At 44.5% G+C, this 12,857-nt stretch overlaps 1 protein-coding gene across 1 annotated transcript in view; it reads left to right on the top strand.

The window, feature by feature from the left end:
- LOC311004117 (protein NLRC3-like) overlaps positions 1-12,857 on the top strand; it is a gene marked incomplete at both ends in the record, with an annotated part of 104,737 nt that overhangs the window by 74,773 nt on the left and 17,107 nt on the right. Inside the window, 2 exons of the mRNA XM_083996065.1 lie at positions 3,155-3,328; positions 3,420-3,593. Of these exons, the coding sequence (XP_083852191.1) occupies positions 3,155-3,328; positions 3,420-3,593 (348 nt within the window). The remainder of the gene's footprint in view (positions 1-3,154; positions 3,329-3,419; positions 3,594-12,857) is intronic.

Below are 12,857 nucleotides of genomic sequence, written 5' to 3'. Positions count from 1 at the left end.
TCTTTTTCCAGAATGGACAATGAGAGCGACGTAATTTTTTTTTTAATGAAAGCGGGACACTTCAGCCTTTACAACGATCCCATCGGTGTGTGTCTGTGTGTCTGTGGCTCCGGACGCCGAGCAGTCAAGCTGCTGTCCAATAGGGACCCGTGTGCTGTCACATGACGGGCTGTGAGCGGCGGTCACATGATCGTTTAAACATGGCTGCTCTATTGCTGGCTGTGGCCGGCTATGAGCGCTACCGTCTTTGCTATCGACTATCAGGAAATCTCCCTTGCGCGTGAATGTCTGTGTGAACCTCATGTAATGCCAGGGCTGCACCGTGGCTCTCTGTGCTGTGCCGAGAAGTGGCTTGCCGCGAGCAGCATGCAGAGCTCAGCAAGCAGGCACTCCTCCGCACAACACCGGCTTTCCACACACAAGATGACTTTTGATTGAAACGGCCACGGTTGTCAGCCCCAATAATCGTAAATATTGAACATGCGCAGAACGTTTTCCGAGCCGATGGTCGGGGGAATTTTGACTCTTAACACACTACAAGAGAATCTTAATAATCTTAAGAGCTTAAGATAATCTAATATATAATATAATTATCTTTATGTGTGTGGCAGGCTTTAGTGAAACAGTGTCACTGATCTGATTCTGTCAGACAACAGAGATGGCGACACCTGTGAAGGAGGAGCTGCTGCAGATTTTGATGAAGTTGGGGAGAACTGAGCTGCACCGCTTCCAGTGGTACCTGCAGAATGCTGACTTACTGGATGGTTTCCCTGCCATCCCAAAGTGTGAGCTGGAGGATGCAAGAAGAGAGAAAACGGTGGACTTGATGGTTGGCATGTACACTACTGAGAATGTTCTGCAGGTGGCAAGGTTCATTCTGAAGAAGATTGGAATTAATGAAGGTCAGTCATGGAAAGTGCAGCCAGTGTTTTACCTTTGTTAAATCTCTTGGCTTTGTAACTATTTCCACACAGAGGACAAAGTCAACTGGGTTGGTCCTGCTACTCCTCATGATTAATGATTCCCTTTCCTCCAACAGGACAAGACCCGTCAGCAGCAGCAGCAGCAGGTAAAGTTCAGCACCTTTTGTGAGGGAATGTCACAATTCACGGTTCTAGTCATCACCATGACTACATGACTCTAGATTCAAATATTTCTGTGTGTTTACATTCATTTACTATGACCTGTTGTTACGAGGACCTTTACCTTACTGTCCTATTACCTGTTGTTTATTCATTCAGAAGCTCTTTACAAATGCCAGCCTAAACTCAAAAACAAGCTGAAGGAGAAGTTCCAGTGTGTGTTTGAGGGCATCGCTAAAGCAGGACACCAAACCCTTCTGAACCAGATCTACACAGAGCTCTACATCACAGAGGGAGGGGCTGGAGGAGTCAATGACGAACATGAGGTCAGACAGATTGAAACAGTGTCCAGGAAACCAGACAGACCAGAAACAACCATCAGACAAGGAGACATCTTTAAAGCCCCACCTGGAAGAGACCGACCTATCAGAAGAGTAATGACAAAGGGAGTGGCTGGCATTGGGAAAACAGTCTTAACACAGAAGTTCACTCTGGACTGGGCTGAAGACAAAACCAACCAGGACATACACTTCACATTTCCCTTCACCTTCAGAGAGCTGAATGGGCTGAAAGAGAGAAAGTTCAGCTTGGTGGAACTTGTTCATCACTTCTTCTCTGAAACCAAAGAAGCAGGAATCTGCAGGTTTGATCAGTTCCAGGTCGTCTTCATCTTTGACGGTCTGGACGAGTGTCGACTTCCTCTGGACTTCCACAATACTGAGATCCTGACTGATGTGACAGAGTCCACCTCAGTCAACGTGCTGCTGACCAACCTCATCAGTGGGACACTGCTTCCCTCTGCTCGCCTCTGGATAACCACACGACCTGCAGCAGCCAATCAGATCCCTCCTTACTGTGTTGACATGGTGACAGAGGTCAGAGGGTTCACTGACCCACAGAAGGAGGAGTACTTCAGGAAGAGGTTCAGAGATGAGGAGCGGGCCAGAGGGATCATCTCCCACATCAAGACATCACGAAGCCTCCACATCATGTGCCACATCCCAATCTTCTGCTGGATCACTGCTACAGTTCTGGAGGAGCTGTTGAAGACCAGAGAGGGAGGAGAGCTGCCCAAGACCCTGACTGAGATGTACATCCACTTCCTGGTGGTTCATCTAAAACTGAAGAAGGCCAAGTACGATGGAGGAGCTGAGACAGATCCACACTGGAGTCCAGAGAGCAGGAGGATGATTGAGACTCTGGGAAAACTGGCTTTTGAGCAGCTGCAGAAAGGAAACCTGATCTTCTATGAATCAGACCTGACAGAGTGTGGCATCGATATCAGAGCAGCCTCAGTGTACTCAGGAGTGTTCACACAGATCTTTAAAGAGGAGAGAGGCCTGTACCAGGACAAGATGTTCTGCTTCGTCCATCTGAGTGTTCAGGAGTTTCTGGCTGCTCTTCATGTCCATCTGACCTTCATCAACTCTGGACTCAACCTGATGTCACAGCAACAAACAACCTCCAAGAAGACTGAAACAACAGGAGTCAAATCTGCAGAGAGAAACTTCTACCAGAGCGCTGTGGACGAGGCCTTACAGAGTCCAAATGGACACCTGGACTTGTTCCTCCGCTTCCTCCTGGGTCTTTCACTGAAGACCAATCAGAATCTCCTACGAGGTCTGATGACTCAGACAGGAAGTGACTCACGGTCCAATCAGGAAACAGTCCAGTACATCACGAAGAAGATTGAAGAGACTCGCTCTGCAGAGAAAAGCATCAACCTGTTCCACTGTCTGAATGAACTGAATGATCGTTCTCTAGTGGAGAGGATCCAACGGTTCCTGAGCTCAGGAGATCTCTCCACATATAAACTGTCTCCTGGTCAATGGTCGGCTCTGGTTTTCATCTTACTGTCATCAGAAGAAGATCTGAACATGTTTGACCTGAGGAAATACTTTGCTTCAGAGGAGGCTCTTCTGAGGCTGCTGCCAGTGGTCAAAGCCTCTAACAAAGCTTTGTAAGTAGAGATAGTTGGATTCATTCATCATTACATAAAAACCCTTCTGTCTTTTCAACAGGACAGAAAATAAACTCCTTTATTCTTTAATTCCTCATGATCATTTCTTCAGACTGAGCAGCTGTAACCTCTCAGAAAGAAGCTGTGAAGCTCTGTCCTCAGTCCTCAGCTCCCCGTCTTTTAATCTGAGACACCTGGACCTGAGTAACAACGACCTGCAGGACTCAGGAGTGAAGCTGCTGTCTGGTGGACTGGAGAGTCCACACTGTAGACTGGAGACTCTCAGGTGAGGATCCATCCAGCTGTTTATCTGATGCCACTTGAACACAGCAGCAGGTGTTGACAGAGGGTCCCTGTGTGTTGTTGTGTGTGTTCAGTCTGTCAGGATGTCTGGTCACAGAGGAAGGCTGTGCTTCTCTGGCCTCAGCTCTGAGCTCCAACCCCTCCCATCTGAGAGAGCTGGACCTGAGCTACAATCATCCAGGAGCCTCAGGAGTGGAGCTGCTGTCTGCTGGACTGGAGGATCCAGACTGGAGACTGGACTCTCTCAGGTATGGAGAGGCTGCTGCAGCCACACACACTGTCTGATAGAGGAGGAGGAGCTGGAACATTTCCTATGGCCCCATTCACACACACCTGGTATTAACATCTGTCTCAGGTGATCCAGGCATTGATGACATCAGATCCCATCACTCAGACCATATCCACAGGTGGTGTAGGCCACAGTGAAGCTCCGCCCACTCCACTGACGTCCTCTGTCTCAGTCTGACTCGTCCCAACACAGTTTATACTGAAGCCAAAATCTCAGAGTGTTTCAAACATGAGCTGTGCAGCTTTCATCAGTCACAGTGATGAACTACTGGGATCCGGAGTTTCTCCTCATGACGACTTCAGTGTCTCATCATGACTCACTGTGTCATATTCAGGAGAAGAGATGTCAGTGATGAAAGCAGCTGTTGGCAGCTGTGCTCTGAATCTCTCCAGATGTTTGGATCAGACTTTATTTCAGAGTGTATCAGGAAACATTTCAGCTGCAGCTGGTTGAACTGCTCCTGAACCAACAGAGTGTTTGACCTGAACAGTCCCAGAGACTGTAGACACCTGTTGAGTGTGGACACACTAATAACAACACAGCAACAAGATGAAGTATTTCCTCCTCGTCTCCTCCTGTTCTGTATCATCACTAGGTAAAGACTCCAGCTCCTTCTTAGTGTTCATCCATACATACAAGCCTCCATGTGAACACAGTGATAAAACAGTGTGTGTGTGAGAGCCATGTAATGTCCATGTGTGCATGCTGCCAGAGAAGGTGCTGCTCTGACCCCCCTCCTCCTTTCAGGGTGGAGCCTGCTGGAGTCCCATGGTTGACACCAGGTCTGAGGAAGTGTAAGTCTGTTTTTACTTTGATTCATGGAAACGAGGGATGCACATGTTTAACCTTTTAACCATTAACAAGAGCTTTGACCGATTAATACTATCAGTTATTTATTTATTTAATTATCATCTCCTTATGTTGACAACTCATGGGGGCGTGTCGACACGTGCAGATTTCCACGTGCCTTCAATCATATTTCGCAGTAAAAAGTTTCACAGGAGGGCTGACAGTATGTGCAGCAGCTGCCATGAAGGAAAATCAGATCATAAATGTAGCTACACAGCAGGCCCGTGCAGAGACCTTTGGAGGGGCAGGTGCTCAAAAAAAAGGCATAAAAACTATATATATATATATATATATATATATACATATACACGTATATGTATATATATATATATATGATCATAATGATGATGAGAAAAGAAAACACATTAACTAAATGTACCGTCTTTGCTGAGATTCAAACCCCTACTAGAGAATGGTTCTGCTTACTAAGGTAGATGCTTTACCAGGTGAGCTATCAGTCATAATGTTACAAAGTGACTACCGTCATTAAGAGGTTGCCGGCGATAAAACAGCATGCCCCAACCGACTTTTATCTTGATCACATCAGCAGGACTGCATCTTCACGCAGCGGTCGCAGTCACCTCGGTCCGACCGTTGTGGCATTTGCCCACATCCCCCTATGGCCAGTCCGTCACCACTCCCGTTTCATAGCGTAAATGCAATATTGTTGCTGTAACATGTAATCTGTCGGATTTTGGCGCCGAGCCCGTCTCTAGCTGCAGCGGGGGCACGTCGGGGCACGTCTTGGTGCATGATGTGACCAAATTGAGCCTTTCATTTCATTTAGAAATAAATAAAAAATTATTACTATTTGTAAAATGTTATTCTTGAAGGGCTACTGACAGGCCTTCACACAAACACACATACACACGCAAAAAAAAAATAGCCCCGACAAAAGGGCACTTTGGGCATCAAGGAGCCAAGGGGCAGGTGCTTCAGCACCCTCCACCCCCCCTCTGCACGTGCCGGCTACACAGACATAGATGTGCATCACCTGTAACAACGGCGCTGAAAAACAATGAAAAAAATTAATAAAAGAGGATGCCGATGCAGCTCTCCTGCAGCTCCACAGAGGAGCTCTGCTGTTCCTTCAGTGTGGTGTTTGGCTGCACTTTGTATAAAACAGTTCAACAATGGACGATCTAACCTCCATATGAGCGATCAGCTGAGACAGAGCACGTGTGCATTTAAAGGGATAGTTCAACATTTTGTCAAATTGGCCCATTGCCATAATCCCTATCGTCATAGCAGTAGGTTCGTTACCTTTAATTGTCGGTGCAAGATATTTTTAGAACAGCGGAGCAGAGCCGTGAGCTGCTCAGAGCTACGCTACGGAGGCTGGGATTTCTTGGTTTCCCTCATCAAACTCATCATATACACAATCCAACAACTCCACAACGCTCTGGTGGACAAGTTGTGACCTGCACATTCACCACACTATGAGATAATAACACAACGTTACCACACAGAGTTGTTTTAGAGGGAAATTCATGCAAAACCGCTGATGCGCGTTGCATTCAGGGACAGTTTTTCATCAAGGAGTCTCTGTATTTCCCTCTAAAACAACTCTGTCTGGTAACGTTCTGTTATTATCTCATAGCGTGGTGAATGTGCAGGTCACAACTTGTCCACCAGAGCGTTGTGGAGTTGTTGGATTGTGTATTTGATGAGTTTCATGAGGGAAACCAAGAAATCCCATGAGCCTCCGTAGCGTAGCTCTGAGCAGCTCACGGCTCTGCTCCGCCATTCTAAAAATAGCTTGCACCGACAATTAAAGGTAATGAACCTACTGCTATGACTATAGGGGTTATGGCAATGGGCCAATTTGTCAAAATGTTTAACTATCCCTTTAATGGCAAAAAAAAAATAATAATTGGAGCGTCATAATCTTATTGGTTAACGGTTATTATTACACGGCTCTATTGAATGCTGCTCTCTGATTGGTCCAGCGCTGCGTTCTGCGGTCTGTTATTTCTGAATAATGACCGTCGTCAAGTATAACAGACCGTTGCTAGGGACGCCGCTCTGATCAGCGCAGCACAGAAAAGAGAAACTATGCGGGATATTTACCTTATATTTCATTTTTACCGTCATTAAACAGCTTCGGACTAATAGTGATGTTAGATAAATGACGTGTAACTTGTTACAGAGAGAGTGGAGGCTCCTTCACATCGCTGCTGGAAACCAAACCTGCTGATCAGAGCCTCTGACCCGGTGTCACAGCTCTCCTCTCGTCTCTGTGGCACCGCGGCTCCGCGACACATACGCACCCCGTAAACAGTAAAGTTATCTCTTGTTTATGACAGATACGACTACACACAATACACACAATACACACATCGTAACACGTGTATGGTCATCTATCGATCCACTGATTGATTATCAAAGGCTTCAAATGCACGAACGGGAGGAGGCTCGGCAAAACAGCGGAAGTGACCGGTCTTGCAGATTCGCTAAATTATGCAATTTTAAATCAATGAAAGTCGTATTTTGATCAGAATTATGTTTCAAATTAATTATTTCACTCGTAAACCGTGTAATAAGCGGGATAATGTACAGTTGGTCGGTTGTTATGGAGAAATAAACCCCTTCATGTTGAATGAAACCCCTCCGCTTCGCGTCGGGGTTCCATACAACCTGTCGGGGTTTATTTCTCCATAACAACCTCCGAACTATACATTATCCCTTACATAATCGGTTAACGAGCGTCGGTTATCAGTCAGAAAAAAATTTCAAAATGTGCATCAGTAATGGAAACAAAGCAGCACATTCAACCATCTTCACACTGTCACATCACTGACCTCATGAGTCTTCATCAAACTGTCAATAACTGATCAATGATCAATAACTGCAGCTGTGTCTTGTTCTCTCCATCAGATTCCTGTCCACTCACAATCGACACAAACACAGTGAACACAAAGATCAAACTGTCTGACAACAACAGGAAGGCAACATGGGTGGTGGAGCATCAGTCATATCCTGATCATCCAGACAGATTTGACGAGTGTCCTCAGCTGCTGTGTTCAACTGGTCTGACTGGTCGCTGCTACTGGGAGGTCGAGTGGAGAGGAATGGTTGATATATCAGTGAGTTACAGAGGAATCAGAAGGAAAGGAAACAGTAGAGACTGTTGGTTTGGAATGAACGATCAGTCCTGGAGTCTGGACTGCTCTGATGTTGTTGGTTACCACGTCAGGCACAATAGAAGAGAGACACATACCTCCTCCTCCTCCTGTGTCTCTAACAGAGTAGCAGTGTATGTGGACTGTCCTGCTGGCTCTCTGTCCTTCTACAGAGTCTCCTCTGACTCACTGATCCACATCTACACCTTCAACACCACCTTCACTCAACCTCTGTATCCTGGCTTTGGATTCTGGTCCAGTTCTGGTTCCTCAGTGAGTCTGTGTTGAGTGAACCAGAGTCTCCTCCTGTCAAAGAAACCTTCTCACTGTTGAACAGACAGTTCAGTCTCTACACGTCTGTCTCTGTCTCTCACTCACGTCGTCTTCACAGGACAGAGATGAACACAGTTTAATAATGAACTCATCAGCGTCATGACAACAGAAAAATCACTGGGACCTGAAAAACAAGAAGAAGTTTATGAGAATCACTGAGAAGAGTTTAAAAAATCAACTGATTTAATCCATGAATGTAAATAATCTGATGTGAAATAAACAACAACGTGATTTAAAAAAGAATCAGTAAATAAATAAATAAACAAACATATAGACCACTCTTAGCAAGAGTTGCGAACGCTTACTGGTGGCAGAAAAATAGCGGAAGTAAGCAGCAAATACACACGGAGGTACAGTCGGAAAGAATAGAGAAAATAGAGAGAAAAAAGAGGGGAAATGTCCTGTTGTGTCGTTGGATGTCAAAACCGAAATGCAAAGAAAGATAACCAGCTTGATTTTTACCGTATTCCGTCGTCGAAGACGCCATTTGAGGCAAATCGAAGACGTCTATGGTTGCAAGCAATAAAACGGACAGACTGGACCGATGAAATCATCAGAAATTCTCGGCTCTGCAGTGCTCATTTCATATCAGGTAAGGTTTTGTCCACTGTTTATCACACACAAACATGTAGTCAGTGAGGATAAGTAGGTTACGGCAGCAATGGGCATCCCCGCTATTTCGTGCCGTGTTGACCCAAGTTAGCAGTCAACGATTAGCAACAGCTAACTGCTAACTCGGAAGCTATCATGTAAACAAACCAGATTGCCCCCACGCTGGTCATATTTGCGACATCTCTGCACCGTGACTGACCACATGTTTAATAAACAGTCTTACAGGAGAGTCAAGCATGGATGCAGAAAATCCAGACTTTGTCCCCCCATTGTTCTGTTACAGTAGGCAAAGTCAGTGTGTGGATGCGGCCAAGAAATTGGACAGTTAACGTTACCCTTCTCACTTTTTTGCCATCATTTTTCCTTACCAAGAGTGTTAGGATATCTTAACAAATATTTCTATGTGTTTTGGTTTTAGGTTAAATAGGAGAAGAAAGAGGGCTGAAACAAGCTGCATGTCCTCTCCCCACCTACATACCTGTCTGGCTGACACAACAAGCTCTCTCACAGCAGCTCAACAGTCCTCCACCACGGAACCAACAACAGACTCGGAGCATCAAGAGCCGTACACGTAAGAGTTTCACACATGCTTGTTAGGCCAGGGACCCTATTTTTGTGACCATGCAGTATTAAAGATAGCTCCGTAAACCACCTATGCAGGACAGTCTGAGTAGTTCAAGATTGCTTTTTTGTCCAGTAATCTTGTTTAACCTTTTTGCCAAGGCATGATTTTTTTTCTCATCATGCATTGTATCATCTCTCTCTCAGTTAAAAAAGATGCCATGATCCCTCAAGCCACCTACAATGAACTCAAAGTCCAGCATGATCGGCTTCAGGCAGAATGTGTCAACTTGCGCAAAACATGCAACGCACTCAAAGAGGAGAACGAGCAGCTGAAGGAGGCACAGCAGGAGATTCTCTTTCAACTCAATCAGAGTCAAAGCTCAACTGCTCCTTTTCTATACTGGACTGACCACTATCATTTTTGAGTGGTTGCTCTCAAAACTGAAAGATAGTGTAGTGATGATGTATGGAACTTTAAACATGGAAGATCACTTGTTAGTAGTTTTGATGAAGCTGCGCTTGGGCCTAAGAAACAGGGACATTGCCTTTAGATTTAGTGTAAGAGAAACTGTCATCTCCAGTATTTTAAGAAAATGGCTCCCCATAATGGCACAGACATTAAAACCAATAATCAAATGGCCATCCAGGGAGTGTGTACTTAGGAAAATGCCAAAATGTTTTAAGAGAAAATATAGGCAATGCCACTGTATTATTGACTGCACAGAGATTTTTATTGAGAGACCTAAGAATCTCACTGCTCGAGCACAGACACGGTCGAACTATAAACACCACAACACAGTTAAATATTTAATTGGTATAACACCAGCAGGAGCAATTTCTTTTTTGTCGTCAGGTTGGGGAGGTCGTGTTTCTGACAAAGAAATAACAGCAAAGAAACAAGAAACAGCTCTCTGCTTATGAAGTTGACACATCAAGAAGACTGTCAAATGTGAGAATACATGTGGAACGAGTCATAGGTCGATGGAAAACCTTCAAAATATTATCCTACTGGACGATATGGTGATGGTTTGCCGAGCATTAACAAATCTTAGTGTAGTGCCCAAAAGATAGATGCAGCTTATCATTCACAATGTGAAAAAGAAAGTGCCTGGTTTTATTACCACATTATTATTTTAGTTGAATCTACTGCCCAGTGTTTTAATTGTTGAATTGTTTTACTAAAGTTGACACAAGTCCTCTGTGTATGTTATGGTGTGACAAATGAACTTTGACTTCAACAGTAAGAGAAAAGGTTTAAATAAAAGTCCACAACACTCTTTAACAATGAATTGAATGACATCTGATGCATGAATAAATGATGATTTAAATTGTACAGAAACTACTTTTTTACAAACAATTCCTTTCAAATTAACACAATATTTAGGGTGGAAGAATAGAACAGAATAAAATGTGTATTGGATATATACAGATAGATAGACAGAAATAGATTTGCATGTGTTATAGTAGAGTGTGTGTGTACTAGTAAGTTGTTAACATGTCAGTTTGCAAGTTTAACTGTGAGATGCTTTTAACCATTTACATCATGTCCATGTGGGCCTCTTCAGCCTTTTAGATCCTGCACTGCTCGCAAAGCCACTTACACGACCTTCTTTTAATCTGGACACACTTGTAGTGGAAGCGACTTTTGCACTTTGCACAGTGAATTATCTTTCCGTAGTCTGGCCTGTTGCAGTGCAGACAGTACAATGTGTGTTCATCTTGGAGGCTGGGATCCATGCTCCGGGTCAATAGCTCTGGCAGAAGATGGTCAAGGAAGAGTTGTTCAGCCTTGGGCACGGCTCTCAGTAGCAAGTCATCATCTCTCATAATTCGATTGATGACCATGTTCTGTTTAGTCCAGACTACAAAGTCACTGTAGGAGACATCACACACGAAAATCTGCAGCTGGACCTGAGAATAGTACGGATGGTTCCTCTTCAGCTTTCCATTTGTGTCCAGGCAGAACTGTGAGTCTTCGCTGCATCCAGTTAGTCCCTCTCTGTATTTATATGGGCACTTAATCTCCAGGGTTCCCCTCCCACAACATACACAGTTCACAACTCCATCAGGCAATGCACCTAGATATAAGTGGTCTGGGCGAACAACAAGACCAGAGAGTCTGGCAAAGAAATTTGTGTGATGTTTCTTCATTTTGTCTGTGTAATATTTCCTTGCTCTGTCCTCCATGTCCCTCCCCCAGAGTATGGCTGGTGCTTGTAAATCCTGTTGATTGTACTTCATAATATTTTGAGTGTAACTATCTGTAGGCTCTCCAGCTGTGCACAAACGGTGGAAGGATGTGCCTGTTATTCTGCCTTCTCTGTGTTTGTGCCAGGCTCTGCATTTTGATTGCTCCCTGGTGGTCATCTCCAGGGTAAAGGTAAAGGTCAGTGTTGGGTATAGTTACTTTTGAAAGTAGTTAATTAAGTTACAACGTTACCATCAATTAAAAGTAATCAGTTACGTTACTGCGTTACCTATGAATAAAACGCGTTAGAGTACTCATGCGTTACCAAAAATTAAAAGCCTTTTGCAGCGCCTCGCACATGCTTGCAACTTAACAGACAGACACACAGCCTCTTTTAAATGCACTGAGTCCTGACGAATAACATCAGTCATCCAACCAAATTAACTCTACAGGATAACATTAACAGGAAAGACAGTCAGAAATATGCCACATAGCGGGTTTTTTTTTTTGTTTTTTTTGATCGCAGAACTGATCAAAATTCAGGAGTTGCCGTGAATCCCTCTCAGCGGCTTCACTGCTCGATCTGTCTGTCGGTTTGAACGGAGGACTCGCGTGTGGAGAGGAGGGAGGCTGGCGAGACGTGAACGCCCTGCCTTGTTGTGTGTAATAAAAGTTTTTAAAAAATGCAGTTGAATGTACTGGTACAGTATGACACTGCTGCTACGGCAGCTATGGAGTAGAGATCGGGGCTGGACCGGGGGAGAACTGAGCTGCCGCTCGCCGAGAGGGAGCTGCTGAAAGCGGGCAAGCACTGAGAGACGGGCTGCACTGTTGCTGCTGGAGAAGCAGGTCCGTACGTGGAGCTGATCCATGTAAATGGGCCCTTAAATTGGATGTGGATTTTTTTTGCGGTCGATAGAAGCTTATCACCAACGCAGAGTGTGCATTTTACCGTTATGTTCTTGTCCTTTTCGCCGGCGAATTGAAACGCACGCGCACACACACACACACATAGGTAACGTAGGTCAGCGGTGTGTCGGCTGACACATCCGCAGGTTGCACAGTAGTCTACTGTCTGACAAAAAGCAGGCTGCAGTCGGGATTTTTCTTTCCTTATCCGGCGAAAAGTAACAGATTACTTTTTTTTAAAAATAACTAAGTTACTGATTGCTCAACTCACGAAACTAACGCGTTACGTTACACGTTACACGAAAAAAGTAATTAAAGTACTCTAACGCGTTACCCACAACACTGGTAAAGGTAAAGGTACTTTATTTGTCACATATACAGCTAGTACAGTGAAATTCTTTCTCTGCATTTAACCCATCCCTGAGGAGCAGTGGGCAGCCACGGTGCAGCGCCCGGGGACCAACTCCAGATTATGAGCATTTTAGCACCTTTTTACTCTTTCTTTGTGTATTGAATGACATGTTATTTATTTAATGCGTGTTATTGTGTGATTTTATGTGGTTTTATGTGGTGAAGCCAAAGACACATTTCCACACTGTGGACAATAAAGGAAAGATTAAGATAAAAAAGTTTATAATACTTACCT

This window comes from Trachurus trachurus, assembly GCF_905171665.1.
Source record: "Trachurus trachurus genome assembly, chromosome: 21".
Lineage (NCBI taxonomy): Eukaryota > Metazoa > Chordata > Actinopteri > Carangiformes > Carangidae > Trachurus > Trachurus trachurus.
This window is presented reverse-complemented; position numbering and strand designations above follow the sequence as displayed.